The sequence below is a fragment of the Sceloporus undulatus genome, chromosome 5 (assembly GCF_019175285.1).
Source record: "Sceloporus undulatus isolate JIND9_A2432 ecotype Alabama chromosome 5, SceUnd_v1.1, whole genome shotgun sequence".
NCBI classification, from domain to species: Eukaryota; Metazoa; Chordata; class Lepidosauria; order Squamata; family Phrynosomatidae; genus Sceloporus; species Sceloporus undulatus.
The window spans coordinates 35140840-35162104 of NC_056526.1; the positions used below are offsets into that span (position 1 = coordinate 35140840).

The 21265-nt window shown below is 43.1% G+C and overlaps 1 protein-coding gene across 2 annotated transcripts in view; it reads left to right on the forward strand.

Moving 5' to 3' along the window:
- The first annotated feature begins 416 nt into the window (after window positions 1-416).
- Window positions 417-21265, forward strand: part of MICALL1 (MICAL like 1) — a 44724-nt gene continuing 23875 nt past the window's right edge. The window contains exons 1-4 of one of the 2 annotated variants that reach the window (XM_042468654.1): window positions 417-571; window positions 12115-12163; window positions 15168-15309; window positions 17771-17871. In XM_042468654.1, the coding sequence (XP_042324588.1) occupies window positions 426-571; window positions 12115-12163; window positions 15168-15309; window positions 17771-17871 (438 nt within the window). In that variant the 5' untranslated portion in view covers window positions 417-425. Of the gene's footprint in view, window positions 572-5064; window positions 5084-12114; window positions 12164-15167; window positions 15310-17724; window positions 17872-21265 lie in introns of those variants that run through there. The other variant, XM_042468655.1, reaches the window with a different exon arrangement.

The following is a 21265-nucleotide window of genomic DNA, read 5'->3' on the forward strand; positions in this document are numbered from 1 at the left end:
TCTGTGGTGTGAATAACAAACCAGGAATGTGTGAGTGCCATGATTTCAATCATTGTGCTAAAAAAGAAAGCCTGTATGACCCCCCCCCCCCAATTCCCCACTTGGCCATGAAACACACTGGGGACTCAGCAGTGTCACTACTACCCAGAAGGGGCCAGAACAAACGACCATTCCCAGAATTCCACAGCCTCGAGCCCTGGAGGTTAAGGCGGTACCAAACCGGATTAATTCCCCAGTGTGGAGGCAGCCTGAGGGCGCAGAGGCGCTGTGGGCCCATCATGGGCGGAGAAGGAGGCAGCAGCAGGGCAGGTCTGAGCAGAGCCCGGCTGCGGAGTCCTGGTGGTTGCTGCTGCTTCTGGGCGGGAGAAGGAGAAGGAGACGGAGAAGGAAGGCTGTAGGAAGAAGGGAGAGCTCCTGCTCCCTCCATGTCTGGCCCCCGCAGCGCCCTCCAGGCCTGGTGCCGCCGCCAATGCGAGGGCTACCCGGGAGTCGAGATCCGAGACCTCAGCAGCTCCTTCCGGGACGGGCTGGCCTTCTGCGCCATCCTCCACAGGAACCGGCCCGATTTGCTGTGAGTAACCGGAGGAACCGCGCTAGGCCCAAGAAGCCCCGGCCTCGCCTAGGCGCAGCAGCCCGCAGCCCCCGGGGAAGGAGGGTTTGGGAGCAGGCGGGTGGGTGGGTGGGTGAGCCCACGTCCTCCATTTCCAGGGCGTGTCCTACATTTCGGGCTCTTTCTGCCCAGGAGGAATCCCCACTTGTCCTCCATTTCCCCAGGACAAGCCCTACATTTCAATCCCAATTGTCCCCCATTTCCCCAGGAGAAAGATCTATATTTCAGCCAACCGTCCTCCATTTCCCCAGGACGAATCCTACATCCCAGCCTCCTTCTGCCCAGGTAGAACTCCCACTTGTCCTCCATTTCCCCAGGGCAGGTCCTACATTTCAGCCTCCTTCCCAGGAGGAATTCCCAAATGTCCTCCATTCCCCCAGGACAAGTCCTACATTTTAGTCTTCTTCTCCCCCGGAGGAACTCCCAAATAACCCCAATTTCCCCAGGATGTGTCCTCCATTTCAGCCTCTTTTTGCCCAGGGAGAATGCCCAAATGTCCTCCATTCTGACCATGACTAAGACTGCAGAATTAAGACAGTTTGGCACTGCTTTGACTGCCATGGCTCAGTGCTGTGGAATCCTGGGAACAGTAGTTTGTTGTGGCACCAGAGCTCTCTGACAGAGAAGGCTAAATGTCACCCAGAATCCCATAGCACTGAACAAGGGCAGTTAAAGTGGTGCCAAACTGGGTTATTTCTGCAGCGCGGATGCAGCCTAGGAAGCATGAATTTGTGTTTCTTAAGTCTTTCCCAGAATGGGGAACATTTTGAAATGTAGGATATATCCAACCTCCCTTGACTTCCTTTTATGATGGCTGCACTGATTTTCCAATGTGTATATGACACCCAGTCATCAACTGCTGTGTAATATTGGTATTTATTAATATGGTGGCTGTAATGAATGAAATGAATCAAAATGGAGGACATTTTGCAATTCCTCCTGGTCAGAGGGCTGAAATATAGGAGTTTATCAGACAAGGGAAACTGGAAGTACCTGTATACTCCAATGGCAATCCCAACGCAATCATGGGGTTTCACGTTAATGCGTGATAGACTACCACACGCAATTTTGGGCAACGGGGAGTCAATTCAAACGCAATTCACATTCATGTAAATTCACTGAACTAGCGAATTCATGTGAATGAGTTCTGGCCCCACTTTCTTTTCATTTGAAATTAAGAGAAATTCCTGCCGTGTGATAAACTCCAGAGATATATCCTGGAAAAGGATGGCATCTGGTCACCCTGGGAGTGGAAGGGATTCCTTAGGCAAAAAAAAAGGAGGGAAGCCCTGAGGGATAGTTGTGCCCTAGAGAGGAATGAGGAAAAGGGAGCCCAAATATCTGTGGTGGAGAGGGGAAGACTTGTTGACGTCCACAGGAACACATACATCTAGTCGCACCTTTCTACTTTGCTGTGGTTGTTGTGTGCCTTCAAGTCCTTTCCTACCTCAGGGCAACCCTATCATGGGGTTTTCTTGGCAAGGTTTGTTCAGAGGGGGGTTTGCCATTGTCTTCTCCTGAGGCTGAGAGCATGTGACTTGCCTAAGGTCACCCAGTGAGTTTCACAGCCAACACTCACACCATTACACCACATTGTGGTGTGATATATTGTTTTATACTTCTTTCCTTCCCCACAGAAGTGATTAGAGTTTCAGTGATTAAAACTGATTTAGTAAAGAGCAACTGATTTAATAAAGAGCAATTTATTGCCTCAAGGTCAGCAGCCAGTTCTCACAACCTTTTTCTTTGTTTCATGGACCTCTTGAAAATTGTGGGGAGTCCCAGCAGACCACTTAATAACTCCCCTCACTTTTGGTTACACAAATCGAAGCTCATTCCTAACTTATATTTTGATGGAATTCAAAGACATAAGCCATGGTTAGTCTGGAAAATCAGTATGCAAAGGTATCTTGCAGCACCGTTGAGCCTAACTGAAAGATAGAAATTGGTAGCATGAGCTTTCATAGACTTGAGTCTACTTCCTCAAATGCATTTGGTCCAAAAGTTCTAATCTATGAAATCTCATGCTACCAATTTCTATCTCTCATAATGATACAATTCAAAAATGTAGCCATGTTAGTCTGTAGAATGAGTGTGTAGAGTAGTCTTGTAGCACCTTTGAGACTGCATCAGCCCCTTTTAGTGCCAGATCGGGGCCAAAGCAACTGCACGCCGCGCCCTCAATCTGGCCTTTCCAAGGCACAAAAAGGAGCTGCAAAAAGCGGTTCCTTTCTGCGCTGTGGAAAGGGTGCCATAGCCTTCAGCGCTGCGGCTTTTTGGTGCTTCTTTGGTGCTGCGTCATCTGGATGCAGCACCAGAGGAGTGCCATGATGCCTCCAGGCATGTGGTGTGGCATGTGGTGTAACACTGGCACAGGGGCGGAGTTGGGGAGTGCATCATGTGGATGCCATGCCCCCACTTCATCCCAATGCTGGCCTTAATGGACGGTCTATACAGTCCCTAAACTTCTTTCTTTAGTTAGGTCCAAAACACACTGCAGACATAATCCAGTTTGAGACCGCTTTAATTATCCTGGTTCAGTGCTAGGGAATCCTGGGAATTGTAGTTTATTGTGGCACCAGACAGAGAAGGCTCGATGTCTCACAAAACTACAGTTCCCAGAATTCTCTAGCCTTGAGCCAAGGCAATAAAAGCTGTCTCAAACTCGATTATATCTGCAGTGTGTTTTGGATGCTAGTCTCAAGAGTTGCTACAAGATCTCTCTACATATTGATTCTACCTCTCAGTTAGTCTCAAAGATGCTGCAAGATCTCTTTGCATATTTCTATTTCGATGGATATATTTTGAGCCAAGTTTTGTGGCAATTGGGCATATAATGTTGGTTAAGCTTTAGGCAATTTAGCTATTCATCTGCTGGGGCCTCAGGGCATCAAGTGACAACAGCACCATGTTATTGCAATCACAGATGCTAAGCAAGGGTCTTTATAATTTACCATTCAGCTCTGGTAAAAGTGACCTTGAGCTCCATTATCTGAACAAAAATAATGAACTGAATGGCTGGGCACAGCTATTCTCAACTGTTCTGCAACCTTTCTACAGACTGCCACTGCAGAGCGCATGGGCTGGTGGTAGTCGATTGACCACAGTTCAGTTTGTGAAGAATCTCATATACACACAGCCATATATACAAAGGAAGAGCAGTCTTCCAACTTTATAGTAAAAGATACTTCTAAATTATTATTTCAGTTTTCTGGAATTCTAAGTAGTTGGGATCCAAGGAAGGCTCTCTTAGCATTATCAGAGCAGACTTATAGGCAGAAGGGTTGACATCTATAATAGTGTGCTTTGGGGACTTCATATGTTTTTCTGTTTTACTTTGCTTGATGCCTTGGATTGAACTGCTGTGATGTCATATACCTGTGTGGTGTCTTAAACTGTGGCCCGTTACAAACGGGCACCCTAGCACGGACTCAGTCCGTACTAGGGTTAGAAAGGGGCGTCTCTTCCAGACGTCCCTAACCCTAGTACTGACTGAGTTCCGTATGAAATGGCGGTGGCCGTTCCACACAACTGCTGCCATCTTGACGTAGCAGACACGCTGCGTCTGCATATCGTGCCCCAGAAATGACGCCGTGAGTGCGCGCTTCGGCACTTGCGGCGTCTCTTCCAGGGCGCAGGAAGGAGCGTGATTTTCACGCTCCTTCTTTGCAGCGTCCGGCGGTGGCAGCAGACCGCTGCTTTTCAGCAGTCTGTAGCCCGCCTATTATTGGTTTTTCTCTCTGATATCAGAGGGCAGCTTTCCAGCCTGGAGATGAACAGTTGAATTCTGAGGTTGGGAGTACAGTATTTTAGAAAATGAATTGCAACATTGGTGAACAACCTGTGATGAGTTGAATCAGCTCACCGGGTACACATAGGTTGATCGGTTCTCTGAGAAGGAGTGGGTGATAGTTGCTGCATTTTGTAGGTAATCGTACAACCTTTCCCTACCTGGTGTCCTCCAGATGTGATGGACTAGAGCTTCTATCATCCCCATCCAGCTTGGTATCGGAGGGTGCTAAGTAGGGAGAAGGCTGAGAGACTAGCTCTATCAGCCCCAGATTATTTAACACTACTAAATATTACTGCCACTGTATTGTTTTCAAATTCATCTCTCCATATAAGAATCAAGTTTTCGTCTTCATTCTAATTTTTGTTAGGATTTCCTGCCTTTCATTCAATATGCTTCTTCCTTCCTTGCTTATTACTATTTATAAATCTGACTTGTGAACAAAGCACCAGAGAATACAATGTATTCATAGAAAATATCACTTGACAAGGACAGGAGATAAATGACCCAGTTTGTGTCTTTCAGTGGTTTCTGTTGCCAGTATTACTGCGGAAGGTTGCATATAGTTTGCTGGTTCCTTGTGATTGGATTAATTGCCTAGGAGGGAAGACTGGTCCAGTTTTGGAGGGACCATTATCTTGGGCTCCAAGAGTGTCCATCTGCACAAGTATTACTTGAACAAGGTAGAAAAGAACTAGTATTGTAAATAATTATTTAGAGAATGCTTATGAAACCGACATTGTTCCCCATCCCTATCTGAGAGATGGTCACTTACCCATCTCTAGGCCCATATATCATTCCGGGCTGTTGCTAAATCCATATGAATCACAGAAAATTACAATTGATATAAACTTTGGAAAGTGTCCAGTCAGATCTTCTGCTCAGTGGAAGATCTTCCAACTACAGCTTCCTGGCATAGATAGCTTTTTAAATGGATGTGCCATTCACATTAGCCCTGATAGCAACAAATAAAAAATGTGTTAAGTGCACCATTATTATATATGTAGACTAGGCTCCCACAATTTAGTGCTCTCCAGATGTCTTGGACAATGCAATAGAGTAAAAGCTCTATCAACCCCAGCCCACTCAAAAGGCACCAAGTTGGAGGTTGTTGTAAACAAATGGGATGATTATGTGTTCTGCTCTGCTTAAGAACCTCCTTGGACATTTGGGCATTACTGTGGGATATAAACTGTAGGACTTAGATAAGGGACATTCAGTTCATAACGTTCTGATGTTTCTGACTGTAACTCCCATCAGCCATACAGCATAGCCAAAGAGATCATGGGAGTTGAGTCAGACAACATCTGGAGGACACATCCCTTAACTCAATGTTGAGTTCTGATTAGGAAGGACAAGGGAAATGGCCATAAGGAAGCCACTATGTCTCTCATCCTTAGATTCTTTTCCTCTCTGCAATTGGTGTTGATAATATTGACTTGGTCACCTGATATAATGTGTGTGAATGTCCTTGAACTGCATTTTGTAAAGACATACTATGTGATGATAATCATCATCACCCTCTTTCAGCTGGAAAATTAGCAAAGTGGAAAAAATTAAAGTATGCACACACACAATGGTTCCTTTGCTGACTGCCAGATGCATTGGCAGAAATAAGTAGACAGGGAAGAGCTTTTCTCTTTTATCAAGAGGACTGATAAAAGGAACACTTCATTACACAATATATAAATTGCAGAGTTTGCTACCATATGATGTAGTGATGACTGCCAACTTTGGTGGCTTTAATGTGGGATTAGGTAAATTCATGGAATTTAGGCCCATCACTGGCTATTAGTTATGATGAAGATATATTACATCTTATATCAGAAGCAGTATGGAGACTGTGAGACAGTCCTGCTTTCCAGCATCCCATAGACAACTGAGTAGTCACTGTTAAGAGTAGATATTATAAGTTGGGAAATATTAATTAAAAAATTAACCTTAAAAACCTGAGTCGAGTTATCCACTGGTCAATGCTGGTTTTATAGGAGTGGAAGCCAGCCTGCCCAATTTGGGGAAGAAGGAAGGAGGCTTCTGAAAAGCACTAGAGGAGTTTGCTGGGTTGATTTTCAATGATCCACTCCCTCAACCTCCTTCCCTGGTGGCTTGATCTGGGGTGATCACTCTGGAGGTCCTTGAAAAACCATCCAGAGCAATCAGACCATGGGTTGTGTGTGTGTGGAGGGAGAGGATTGTCAAAAAGCAACCCAGCAAACAACTACCAGCTTGAGGCACATAGGGATCTGCCCAGAATCTCACACAGAGATTCTCTTTACACAGCAGAGAACTTCTGAATTCTTGCCTAGAAATGGAGCAGCAGTCAACTACAATGTGACACTGATGAACAGTAACAAATGTATGTGGGAACTGTCAACTTTTCCTACAGTTTTAAAATACATGTGATAGATGCCACAGGCCAAAAAGGCAGCTGTTAGAAGAGCACATGTCCTAAGCTTCCATTGGAGCAAGCAGCTCAAAAGAGCTACATTTGGCAGAAGTAAAACTTCTCCTTGAAAGAGAATGACTGTTCCATTAAGCAGAAGTCGCTGCTGTTAAATATCCAGGACATAAATCTCTTTTCTAGCAGATGGTCTAACTAAGCAGTTCACAGTTAAGTGGAGCAAAGTGTATGGTAGGCTTGACACATAGGACCTTACAAGGACATGGCACATTAAGAGAGGATTTTCCAGGGAACATTTAAGGGGAATGTTGAATCATTATTAACCACTTTAGTATGCCCTGATTTAGAAGCTGAGAGATCAAAGCTTGGGAAAAAATTGTCAAAAATCACTCCTTTGCCAGATCAAAAGCAGACCCTCTTCGAAGTTATATTTAGAAAGTAGCACACATTAAAAGAGTCTAGCTGGGATAGTGAATAGGCTGCAGTTGTATATTCCTCTGCAATTCCAAGGTCCTCTGTGGGGTTGGCCTGCTCTCCAGCTAAGCCTTAGAATACTCTAACAAGATACATAGACCACAGGAAGATCATAGAAAAGTATTTTTTTGGACCACAAGTCCCAAAATCCCCCAACCAGTATGGCCTTTAACAGTCAGAGCTTTGTGTGTTTAACTCTTGCCCACATATAGTAACTAAACAAATCAGATTAGTCCTAAGAAAAGATTTAGTCCCACAAAAATAACTTTTTCGAAAATCTACCTTCTCCCATCCTTTAACAGCTTAGTTGCTGACACAGGCTGTGGCAGAATGGCTCTCTGGTCTGGTCTAACCCACTTTTGGCTTTCCAGTCCATGGATTTGGTCCAGCTTTCTTCCTAACCCCTCCTGGCCCCATGCAAAGGGTCTCTACTTCTGCTTGAAACTCCAGGCCTTTTCAGTTGGAGGTCATGCCACGGAGGTCCCACACATGCCTTGTGCAACAGCTACTCTGTCAGGAGACTTTACTGGGAATTACATAGCAGATGAGGGAGCAAGTGTGTGATCTTTTTGTTGCTGTTCTGTGCCTTCAAGTCATTTTCTGGCTTATGGTAACTCTAAGGAAAACCTATCAGGGTATTGTTGTTTTTTGTTTGTTTGTTTGTTTTTTGCAAGATTTGTTCAGAACGGGGTTACCTTTGCCTTCCTCTAAGGCTGAGAGAGCATGACTTGCCCAAGGTCACCCAATGGGATCAGGGAATTAAAAATAAGGCCCATCTTAGCCTGCCTTTTATTAGCCAATGTTGAATTTGCTTAATTCCATTCACATCTAGAACAGTTCACACAACAGTTGTTGGCTGAAGTTTTCAGCCACCTGGGTGCTTCTGCAGTTCAGAAATACCTAGTGCTAGCTGGGTTTGTTTAGGATTATTTGATGATCCAGTCAACCATAGACTGGTTTTTCAGTAACAGGACTTAAGCAATATTTTAAGCTAATGACAGAGCGCTCTTAAGGAAGTCAAAAGTCCAATCTCAAGATATTTATTTCAGGATTTAGTAAGGACAGCTAGAGTAGCAGCATTTGCCTGTTTGATGCTATCAGCTCTGTAGCTTATTAGTGAGCATGGCAAAGGCTCTTCCAAGCAAGTAGAGTTGTCCGCAAAGAATATCACTTACAAGCATCCATAAATCATAATGGATCTTTTAAAGCAGTCTGTAGAAGGAAATGAAAAAGAAAAGAAACAAACATGCAGGCTGATTTTAGAGACTTGTATTCAGAGAGTTAGACACAGTGACTTTGAGATTAAGTCCCAAATGAATGTGTATACAAGCCTTCTCTAACCTAGTGACCTCCACTGAGGACCCTGCTGGGGTTAGTGAAAACTCTAGTCCAACACCATCTTGAGGGAAACTAAGGCGGGTTACAGACCGCCAAATAGTACATATACAATACGTACTAGGGTAGGAAGGGGGCGGTGCTTCTTGCTCTTCTCTTCTTTCTTCTTTCTGCAGGCCCCTAACCTAGTACGTATTGAATACGTACAAGATGGCGGCGCCCTGTTCATAGGGCGCCGCCATCTTACGTATCGGACGCTGAGGCGTCCGTACGTGTCGCAAGCCTTATGACTGAGTGAGTGCGCCCCTGCGCCTCGCTACGTCACAAACGCGACTGCAAAAAGAACCTCCATTTTGGAGGCTTCTTTTTCGGTCCGCACGGGAGCCGTGGCCGTCTGAAGGCTCCGGCTCCCCTGCGGACCTACCGGCGGCGGTCTGTACCGGCCAAAATTATTTTCTTGGACTGCATATGTGATCAGATTATCTGTCTTTGAATCTTTATTGGGTTAATTTTTGAGAAACGGGAGTGGCGGGTTACAGACCGCCAATAGTACGTATACAATACATACTAAGGTTAGGAAGAGGCGGGGGCTCTCCGCACCCCCTAACCTAATACGTATTGAAACATACAAATGGCAGCGCCCCTGTTCATAACGGGCGCTGCCATTTGACATATCGGACGCTAGGCGTCCGTACGCGCGTCGCGTCTTGTGACGTAGCGAGTGCGCCCCTGGCGCCTCGCTACGTCACAAAGGCGACTCAAAAGAAGCTCATTTTGGAGGCTTCTTTTTGGGTCTGCAACGGGAGCCGCGCCGTGTGGAGGCTCCGGCCTCCCCCGCGGACCAACTGGCGGTGGCGGCAGCCGCCGCAAAGCAGCGGTCTGTAAACTCCTCCGTTGATGTAGAATATACATTCTGTAACAATTTGATTGTCAGGGTTGAATATTGTGACAATCCAAGAACAAAACAAATTGAAAATAATCTAGGCACAACTGCTGAAATAGTCCAGACTGAGTTAGTTATCCCTCTGAGGAAAGGTAGCTTTGCCTTATCCATAATCGAATTGCTTATTTTTGCACCATATTGGGCAGAGATAATTTTTGCTTTCATCTAAAGATTGTGGATTGTTGTTGTGTGTCATCATTTCCAATTTATGGGTAACCTATCAGGGGGTTTTCTTGGCAAGACTTGTTCAAAGAGGGTTTGCTTTTGCCTTCTTCTGAGGCTGAGAGAGTGTAACTTTGCCAAGGTCACCTAGGGAGTTTCCATGACTGAACAGGAACTCAAACCCTGGTTGCCAAAGTCATAATCTTAGACCACTACACCATGCTCTCATCCTTAATTAAATGTTATGTTAAGAAATCTACTCCTGATCATTGACCAGATGCTATCATAACTAATCACGGGTTATGTGTGTAACAGGTCAGACATTTGTAGCCCATGTTCTAGCTTGTTAATTTTCCTCCCTTGGAGAAGGTCCTGAAGATCTTGATAAATGTTTTGTCTTTTAAAGTAACAGTTGTTTACCTTCTTCCCAAACCCATTAGTAAATTTAAAGGTCATTAGAAGAACTAAGAAAAATGTAAATTGAGTTGTTGCATTGTTACTGAGCAGATAGACAGAAGTGAATAGGATACAATATTTGTAGGGCAGAAGTTGGTGGCATTGTATGAATGAATGATACCATTTTATGATTGTGAAAGATATCATTTGCATAGAGTGTGCTGAAATGTTGTCCCATGCAGTCTCTTTTAAGGTCGTTCCCCAGTGTTCACATTGTTATTTTTCCTCATGCTCTCATTGTTTTTCAGTTCTTTGTTACTGAATGGGGAAGGAAATCTGGGATTCACTGGTGAGAAGTGGCATTCTAGAGGAAGAATGGCAGGAATCTCTAGTTATGGGGAGAGTCATATGCTGAATGAAGATGACTTGGTTTGGTACCCTCTGGTTTATAAAAACAGGTTTTGGAATGTTTTGAGAGCCAGCTGAAGCATGCTTGCATCCTACATTGCTCTCTGTTTACTATAAAATGTATTTACCATGCATAAATATTATACAGATACTTCTCAAGGGTTCAGTTTGCCAAAATATAACAAGAGCCATGCTGGATCATTCCAAAGGCCTACCTACTCCAACCTTGTGTTCATACAATAGCCAGTCTGTTGCCTTTAGGAAGCCTATTAGTGGGACCCAAAGAAGCTCATAGTCTTGTGTTTAGCACATGACTGCCAAGCATAGCCTCCCAACCAGCATGGTTATTTTCTATGGAGCTATGGTCATCTTATATGATGATTTTCATTGGTGTACATAGGGAACAGCTCCCTGGGTAAAATGTAATGTGAAAACTATCTGCATGATGGTGTATACTGGCACTAATAGTGATGGCTGCCAACTTGGAGAGATTTAAAAGAGTTTGGTCCAGGACAGACTGCCTCAAAAGGGCAGGCAGGTGGCAGCCTGTTTCCCTCCGGAGGGACATTGCAGTCGCCAAACCGCGCGACATCCCTCCGGAGTAAAAAGAACCCGGTTCTTCTGGGTTCTTTTTGCAGCACCTGGCTTACATCGTGAGTGTGCCACTGGTGCACTCGGGACGTAAACAATGCACAGTGACGTGTGGACGCTGTGTGACCGTTACATAAAGGTAGCGGCCCCCGTGTGGATGGGTGGCCGCCATTAGGCCGCCACCCACACGTAGTAGGTGTGGTTGGTGTGTGGTCCCAAGCCCTATTATCGCTGCCAGGATGCTGCTTCCTGCCGGCTTGTACCGGGCCCATTAGACAAGTAAAGCTAATAGTGGCTACTAATCATGATGGCAGTATATGAACTCCCATATCAGAGGTAGTCTGTTGGTTTTTGGGAAGCACAAATGGAAAAATACTACTGATGGGTTTCCCAGAATCATCTGTTGGTCTGTATATGCACAGAAAGTTGGAATACTCAGGGCTTTTGTCTTATCGGGCACAATTCTTCCTGTACTCCTAATATGTTCTATATTTTGTTTCAAATGTCATATGTGGATTGGCCTGGATTTTGAGCTCAACTCATTGGGAACCTCTTTTGAACAGGTTGCACACATGTTGGTGAAGAGCATGTTGGTGCAGAAGTGTACCTTTCCAAATTTTTTGTTTTGTTTTGTTTACATCGTGCCTTTTCTTCAGCCCTAAGACTGAAGTGTAATTAAAGCTAATTAAAAGAACGCCAATTGAAATAGGAGAGCAACAAACATAAACAATAGAGATCTCTCTCTGAAAGTGCCTCCTATGTCTTCATTATTATTTTTTATCACTTTTGTCATTGGTGGTCCTGCAGTCTGAATTCCCTGCCCTTTGTGTCCACAACTGAAGGGTTTCTTTTCCTATGGACAACTAAATTTTCTCTTCCTGAAACATGACACTCTGAAGTGTCTGGCTAATAATGGGCAGCTCACAAAATCTACATATGATCTGGTAGATACTGAAGCATATTTCCTGCCCTTCCTGTGACATCTTTTTTGTTTTGTTTTGCAGGGACTTTAATTCTCTTTCCAAGGAGAATGTGTACGAGAACAACCGCCTGGTAAGTCTCTATTGTGATCTTCACTGTTCATCAGTTTATTTTATTTTTATTTATCCTGATTCAGATTGATCTCAGTAGTGCAAGAAAAATCCTATGTGCCTGGTTGCCCGTGTGTCTGGAAATTTGATACTGGCACTGAGATATTTGAAGCCTGTGTCCCTTGCCGGCTTACAGTATGCTTTTCCCAAACCTTTTTCTTTTCTCATGGTGCTCAAATTATGAAGTCCCTGTTTTCCTTGGCTCTTTTGATGTTTCCTGTATTGATTGATTGGTTGATTCATTCTTCTGCTGCTTATTTCTTCAAAACCAGAAGCTGTTAAAATATTGAAACACAATTTCCTGTTCTAGTTGTCTGATTTTCACTGTGAATTTCCCAGCACTTCCTAGTCATTGGGTAAGGGGTGGGCAGGTAAGAGTGGAAGGCCATTTGGGGATGGCTTGAGAGTTTTCTCAGCCTCCCCTATTCAAACTGATGTGCTAGTACAACTGATTGTCATCCATGAATTCAGTATCTAGGAACATTTTTATGGCTTGCTTGTCTTTTAAAGATACAGCATACTAAGATCTCCAGAGTACAGTACGTGCTTTCCATGCTTTCTGCTGGTATTGGCATATCCATGCTTACATGACAAATTTGCAGACCCAGACTTGCAACCAAATGGAATAGGCATGCCATGACAGTAGAATAATATGGTTACATGTCTTGTGGCATATTTAAGATACCACACAAGCATAAATAATAATCTTGGCTGGTTAGGAGCATACTGATATAATTGCAGAGTTCTGCTAGGGATGGGGTAACTCTGATGTAACTTTTAGTAGTCCCTTTCTTGTGGGAAACAACTGAGCAAGCAACTACAAACATAATATATGTATTATACAACTATACAAACATACATAGACACAGTTCTTAATTGAAAGGTTGCATTAGCCTCTCCCAGGTCGCAAAGATTATGGCATCAGAATTTCCATAATATACTATTTGTGTGGATGCATGTTTAATGTATTGCTTATTTCTAATTATTTTGATGTGTTCATAGGATCCTGATCCCAGTTAACTCCATTGTTTCATCTTGGAATAATAACCATGCAGTAATATTCAGTTTTTAAATCTGTGTTTTATTATTGATGAACTATTTATTAGTTAAATTTGCAGTCTGTTGTTTCTATAACAAGCTTGAAGTAGCCATACATGGCACTTCTCCACTCCATTCTATCCTAACGACAATCAATCTGACTTCGACAAATTTTATGAATCAGTGGGAACTGGAACCTACGTCTCAAGTCCCAGTCCAGCACTCTAACTGCATACCATGCTGGCTTTTGACTTTTCTTTAAGAAAAAACAGGATAAAATATTTCTGTCTGTATGTCTTACATTATGATATGCAATTTAACACCAGTTATAAGCTCTGGCATTCTCAGACTATAGAAGGATGACTCACCCAAGGTCACCTGGTGAGTCTGTGGTGCAGCTGAAAATTGTTCATAGTCCAGCATACTCTAATGTGCTGCTGCTGGAAGCAAATCTACCACTGTCTTCTTTCTTATTTCCACCTTTTTCTTCATCCTGGCAATTATTTATCATTGAAAAGATTCACCTGTAGTCATTTTGTTTTATTTACTCAGTATTGTCAAAGAGTCTGATATTTTGCTAAGCTCTTCTTGCATGAAGTATATTTCATTTGCACAATGTTTTCTAACAGTATTCCTCGCTCCCAGAAATTTGGAGGAGTATTCAAAAGGCATTTAGGTTGAAGGGAAGAAAGAGGTGAGGAACTATGAAGTGTAGGACATGGTAAAGTCTTTAAAAGCCTCAGGGACAAGGCAAGATGGAAAAAAGCTGGCGTTGGCCTTTCCATTATTTCTTTTCACTCTGTAACCTCTTTGTTTATTACATTTATATCCTGCTTTTCTGCCAACAAATTCATATTGGTGTATGTGATTCTCCTTCCCATTTTACCTTGTGACAACCTTGTGAGGTACAGTTGGTGAGTGGTCCATGTTCGCATTCTGAGCTTTCAGGGCTAAGCCTGGATTTTAACTCAGAAGTCTCCAGTTTTCTAATTTCTGACTGGGCTATTATATCAGTCCAACTACAGCACTTCCAGATATCGAAACAGTTTCTGTGTACTGTGCTGGTCTTAAGCATAACAAGGAGTTAGTAGACTGTGGCTTGGGCAAAGTTTTTCCACTGTTCATTACTAATATCTTTACAGTACACCTGACCGAGTTCCTTGCTGTCTCTGAAGCAGGTTTGCAGTGTGACAGGCATTTGAATGAACCTCCTTAGATTACCTCTCATGTCTTAGTTTAGGCCTGGGCAGGAGGTACATCTAGATCTATTGGAAGATCTAGTGATTTGAAGTAGGTTGGTGAAGATTTCTGATTCCCAAATGTTTTATAATGACAATAACAAAATAACACACACACACAGCCCTCTCCCCCATTAAACTGTTGAAATGAAGAAAGCTGGAATTGAGGAGGAAAGCTTTCTTCATTTTTGATATTCAAAACAAATTCCTCTGCTTAAAATTATTCAATTTGAGGAGTGTGCCTGTTGCATGAGGAACTAGTTAGTGGACTGTGTCATTCTATTGAAAAAGAAGGTGGATCCTGGATACCTAACATTTGCCCACCTCTGTCTTAGGAAGCATGCAGGCATAGGAAGAGAAGTGACTGGATTTGTTGTCCTTTCAAAAAGCTTTATATTGGAAAATTCACCCTGTTTTGTGTTACCTTTCTGACAGAGAGCAGAAACTCTTCCTTTGCAGAAAGTTGGCACTCTTCAGGATAAAAAGAATGGGTTGTCAGAGCAAAATTCATTTTTTCATGGTTTATTTATTTAAGTCAAAATACTAGTGGAAATGGTGGCCATGCTGGCTTGGGAATTCTGGAAGCTGTAGTTCAAAAATGGAATTTTTCCAAGTTATAATTTTGATACACTTATGTGTCTGTGTCAGCCTCAACTTCTCTGAACTGTTTTCCTCCTGTTGCTTCTGCAGGCTTTTGAGGTTGCTGAGCAGGAGCTGGGGATCCCTGCCCTGTTGGATCCCAGTGACATGGTCTCCATGAAGGTCCCTGACTGCCTCAGCATCATGACTTATGTGTCTCAGTATTATAACCATTTCAACAATCCCAGCCAAGGTGAGAGCACTGTTCTTCACACACATACCCATAATACTTTCAGCATTACCCCATGGTGGCTGAAGAGTTCTGTTCTTTTATGGTGTAGCAGCATCGGTTTCTTTGCTCTCCTTTCAACTTGGTTGCTTGTGCAGAGTCCACAGAGCTATTCTCCGTGTGAACACCCTTATGCAAGTATAACAAGTCCCAGCCCTTATCCTGAGCTTGTTCTGAGAGTGAGAGGGAAACGAATAAAGCATCTATATCAGAAAAACCCACGAATGCCTTTCCTGTTTACTGGCAGTATAAATACTGTGATAAATGATTAACAGTTTCCTACCGTTTTTTTGCTAGTCAAAAGCAACTCTCTGTGGTGACTGCCTTATTCTGTTTAATGGTAGGAATAGTCTTTGGGCAGGGGGAGGGACTTCAAACAGTCCTGAAACATGGAGAATTCCCACCCTACTTTTCATTTTGGAGTTGGGGAGAGCAGTGGAAGGTTGCTTTTAACCTCTAGTATGCTTTGGGAGTGCTCTGAGTATCTCTGGATTTCAGCATGTTAAGACCTCTTCCCCAAGCAAAGGTTGTCTATTAAGCCACATAGTGTATAAACACACTATGGCCAAGATCCTGTATAGCACAGCATAGCATAATAGTTCCATAAGCAGAGCTACTCTACATTTCTTCATTCAACCCCCTGGCTAGACTCACTTTTTAGCAGCTGTAGCCCCCTCCAGAATCTTCTGGAAGTCTAAGTAAATTAGGTCATTGACATGCACCTGACTGGACACTTCTCTGATCTCCCCCAAGTCATTCAGCAGCTACTGAATGACTTGAGGGGAGGGCTGTACTGGCTAAACAGTGAGTCCAAGGGTGGGGTTTTGTTGTTCCAGAGGGTGGAACAGAATACCAAGCTCTGCAACAACCCAAAAACATGTTGTTATTGTTGTTTGCCTTTAAATTGTTTCCTACTTATGGTGACTCTAAGGCATAGGGTTATCAACTGGTTTTCTGGTGTTGAGAGTGGGTGACTCACACAAGGTCACCCAATGGATTTCTATGGCTGAGTGGAGAACTGAACCTTATTTTTCAGAGTTGTAGTCCAGCACTCCAGTTGCTACACTAAAAAAAGACATATGCAGCTGTAAGTTGGATTTATGCCTGTATACGTCACTAACAGAATGACAGCCATTATGTGTTCACTACTGAAGTCTCCTCTCACCAAAATCTTCTGGCATGTTCCAAAGGTGAGGCAGAGACTTCTTTCATTTGCAATGAGTATGGAGAAAGTGAGAACACTGTGGGAGTTATTCCTGCTTTCCTTTTCCTTCTCCAATATGCAGTGGAAGTGAGAGTTTAGAGATGAAAGCATGATGGCTGGGTCACTAGCAGGCATTTATTTTCCACCTTTCTCCAGTGAGTTCATAGTAGCCTGTATAATTGTCCTTCTTCATACTTTATCCCCAGAACAACCCTGTCAGATGAAAAAGGTCATGCAAAGACAGACTAAAGATTATCCAGTGAGTTACATGGCTCAGTGGGGACTTGAACCTGAATCCTTTAAATCCCTGTTCAGCATTCTGACTATTACACCACACTGGCATAAGATGTTTGCCTCTGGCAAGTGGATGTATAGATGTCTGTGTGTGATATGTATGTATGTATGTATGTGGAAAATTAATTTGTAAATAGAGGTAAGTTACCTGTAGCCTATGCTGTCAGGGCAGTGTGCATCATATAAACAAAAAACCAATATAAAACCAATCATTCCAAGATTACAAGCACAATAAAAGTAGAAGCAAAACCACATTTTATTTTCCAAAACAGAAAGTAAAACAGCAACAAGACAGCAAATTAAAAAAGATATAAAACAATAATGGAACTAAAGCAATTCAGGAAACAAGTTCAAAATGGGAGACAGAAAATATAACGCCTAACTTGGATATAAAAATACAAAGTGAGTTAAAATGCCTGAAAGATTGAAAGGTGGCTTGCTAGTTGCTGTAATATTAAGGAAAGCACTAGGCAATCCTCTCTAGGGAGAGCGTTTCAATTCCTCAGTTGAGGGGGCTTGGGGACAAGACTCCATCCCTTTCTTCTAACCAGGGGAGAAGCAAGGAGGTTGTGATGAACACAATATTGGCTGCTAAGTTTCTGTCAATATTTGTGGATATCTGGCACTTCCCATGACTTTAATGATGCTGCTCAGACCCTTGAGCCGGGTGCTAAGTCAAACTTAAATGAAAAACTTTGAAGTATGATGCAGAGAAAGAGTGAGTTGTTTGCTGTCAAAAATCATCAGGTAGGAAAAAAGTGAAGGTTTTGCACTTCAGCCCCAACTGTAGGTGGCGGCAAAGTGTGAAAAGCCAGGTTGGCCCGTTGGGCCTTTTAAAACCAGGGAATGCTACCTATTTTTTCTCTTTTCTCACTCTCCAGCTGCCGTTGTGGGTTGAGCTGACTTTTTTCCCCTCTGCCTTTGCAGCCAGAGTCCCCCCATCTATGAAACGTCCAGCAGTTGCCTCCTCACCCACCCTTCCAGTTCATGGGCCTGCAGCTGCATCTGAGACTACATCAACATCCCAGGTAGCTAAGCCTGCTAAAAATCAGGACCCATCTAATTGGTCCAGATCTTTCTCACTTGCTTCCAGTCCTGGCTTCTCAAATGATACACTCCAAAAGAAATTCAAAACAGATAGTTTTGCTTGGCTTACTTATGTGCTGTTTGTAGTACTGTGCGGCCGCATCATATGTAGACGTGACATAAATGGCTTTCAGCATATGCTGAAAGCCATGTGGGAAGAAGCAGCGCCACACACCAGAAATACTAATTTTACTAATACTAATACTTTACTAATACTAATACTAAAAATTCCGGGTATGAACTGCCATGCCGCCGCGAGCACCTTACTTTTAATGGGACTTGAGCATACACGGAATGTCCTTTACACGGGGGATCCAGAACGGATCCCCCATGTAAGGGAAGGGACCACTGTAATTGTTTATATTCTGCATTTTAAATTTTTGGTACTGTGCCTGAAGAATTCTGGTCATTAGCTGGTCTAAACATGTAATAAAAAATAAAATAAAATAAAACTAGTTCTGTCTCTAAGAGGGCATGGTGGGCAATGCTCAGCTTGTCATGCAACCAGGTTGAATGCAGCTCACTTGTACCCTGGGTGACAGCCTACCAGGAGTTCATTAAAGATCATGCTTATCTTGCCTGTGATTGCAAAACACAGAGATTGTCAAGATCTGTGCGTGCCATAATATATTACACATGGATCAAAAAGTGTTCTGGCCTAGTGTGGAGAACTGAAAAGAAGCTGTAGCTCAGTGGTAGGGCACACACCTTCATACAAAAGGTTACAGGTGCAGTCCTCAACATCTCAGGATACAGCTGGAAAAACACCTGCCTGAAGCTGTGGGGTTGTTACCATTAACTGTTAAAAATAAGAGGCTAGACATAATGTGTGACATAGTGTAAGTCCTATGTTATTCCTAACATTCCCAGGCTTTTTACCTTACTTATTTTGAAATAGCTATCAAAGGAACAGTTGATGTATTTACAGGATCTCTGGACCCTTTTATTCCATTGTTTCATCCTGAAATAATAGTCATGCTGTTGCCTTTAATGGAATTGTATATGTGTTCCTGGACATAGCGGTTCAAAAGCCTTGCCTAGAGGCAAAGTACAGAGATACTAAGCCCAGTGACATACCTTTCATGCCAGGATTTAGTTAGGTTACCTACAGAACTGCTGAAGAATAGTTAGGTTCAAGCTGAGATTTGTTGCTGTTGTTATGTGTCTTCAGGTTATTTACGGCTTATGGTGATTCTAAGGCAACCCTATCACAGGATTTTCTTTCAAAATTTGTTTAGAGGGGGGTTGCGATTGCCTTGCTCTGATGTTGAGAGAGTGTGACTTGCCCAAGGTTACTCACTTAGTTTCCATGGCTGCAGCAGGGATTACAATATGATAAATCATCTCCATTCATTTGTCTAAGTCCTGTCAGCAGCATGTAAACAAACTAACATTGCCTTCAATGATGTCAGTATTTTTCCTCCACCACCATCCATCAGACCAAACAATAGCACAAGACTTGAAACTACCAAGGGACTAGATTTGTCTGTGTAAAGAAGATGGAGCCATTTTACACTGAGTTAGGTTACTGGATTTGTTGTTCTGCTCCACAGCAGTGGAACACTGCTGGGCAAGAGTTGATCAGCCACAAATTAGTAATAGGATAGCAAACATCTGCATTCTCCAGATGGTAATCTGGGGCCCAGAAGTGTACTTTGCTATTTAGATCGACCCCTTAGAATACCTTTCAGACAGCAGTAGGGAGTTTGTACCCCTTCCACATGCTGGCTTTCATCAGCTCTAGGTAGTATATCTAGTGGTGAGGGATGATTGGATTCTCAGTCCCACAACATCTAGAGCAGGGGTAGGCAACCCTTTTGAACCGGGGGCCGGGTTGCTGTCCCTCAGACAACTGAGGGGCCGAAGCCAAAAAAATAAATAATTAAATAATTTAAAAAATAAATAAATAAATAAATAAACCGGGACAAATGTAGGACAAAATTTTCAAATGGAGGGCACTTTTAAAATAAAAAAATGGAGGACACGTGAAAAAAATTGCTGATTTTTAAAAAAATGTTAAGATAAATGCATGTTTCTGAGGCTTCTATAGACAATTGCCCCACCATGCCCCTCGCGCGAGACGCCAAAAGCCCCGGCGGCAATCGGCGGCAGGACCGGGCTGGGGCCGGTCCCAAGGCCTCGCCGGGCCGCATCCGGCCCGTGGGCCGCAGGTTGCCTACCCCTGATCTAGAGGACCACTCTTTTCCTGTCCCTGCTTTAGGAATTTCACAGTAGCAGAACTCTTGGTTCAGGTGCTGCACTTTATGCAAACAAAAGCACATTGGATGATTGATCATGCATGCAAAATCCAATAGAAAGGGCAAAATATCTCTTTCACAGATTTCACAAGTTTCATTTTACAAAAGAAAGTGTGGATCAACCTCTTTTTGTAACTTGGTGACAACTTTGTAGAGTTGTGGGAAATTGACTTGAGGGCCAAATCAAGCTTTTGGGCGCACCTTGATTCCCTCCAACTTAAGTCATACTTCACCTGTTTGCAACATGGGCATTATTCCCCTAAGTAGATGATCACCTAGAGGATGAAAAGCCAAATGATTTCAGGAGCAGAAGGAAATTGCTCTTGAAGAGATCTCCCACCACTCAAAAAAAAAAAAAAAGTAGGGAAAGTAATACAACAAGATGCCTTTTCTCTTTAAAGGCAGTAAAATAACTTCTCTCCTTAGGAGCAATGTGGCCAGACCTTGGACTGCTGCCTAGAGCTGGATTGTATCATTGTTGTTGTTATTATTCAGATGTTGCATTTAAAAATTCAATAGTTATAATATATTTTCCTTTGAGCTAGACAAATCATTTGTAATGGGACAGATACTGGAAGATTGCCTTTTACTCCGCCCTTCCTGGCAATCACTTCAAGAAGAGGACCATTGACTAGAGAGGATTCATTCCAGTATTTACTAATGCATCCTCAGCCAGATGTCTTGAACTGTTAGCTCCCATTGTTCTGGACAATAGGTAGATGGTTGATTTGGAGGCTATTGTCCAATGCACTTAGGAGGCACAAGTTTTGCTTCATTCATTCCAGGATTAGATGAGAGCCAGAGTATCTTGTAGAAGTGGATAAGACTCTACGTATGTGAACTGGGTGAGGCAGCCATTTGCAATATAAATATAATGCAACTGCAATCTGATAAAAGTATTTGGCACTTGACTTCCCCCCTCCACTCCCAGATGCATATTGTGTTTAGATCTAAAGTCTTTTGGTCAGAGTTGCAGCTCTGTGGACTATCTTTCTCCAAGGTGGTGCACACCAATGTTTTGAAGTAGCTCCATGCAGCATAGGCAGTGGCTAGGAATTTTGGAAGTTGTAGATTCAAA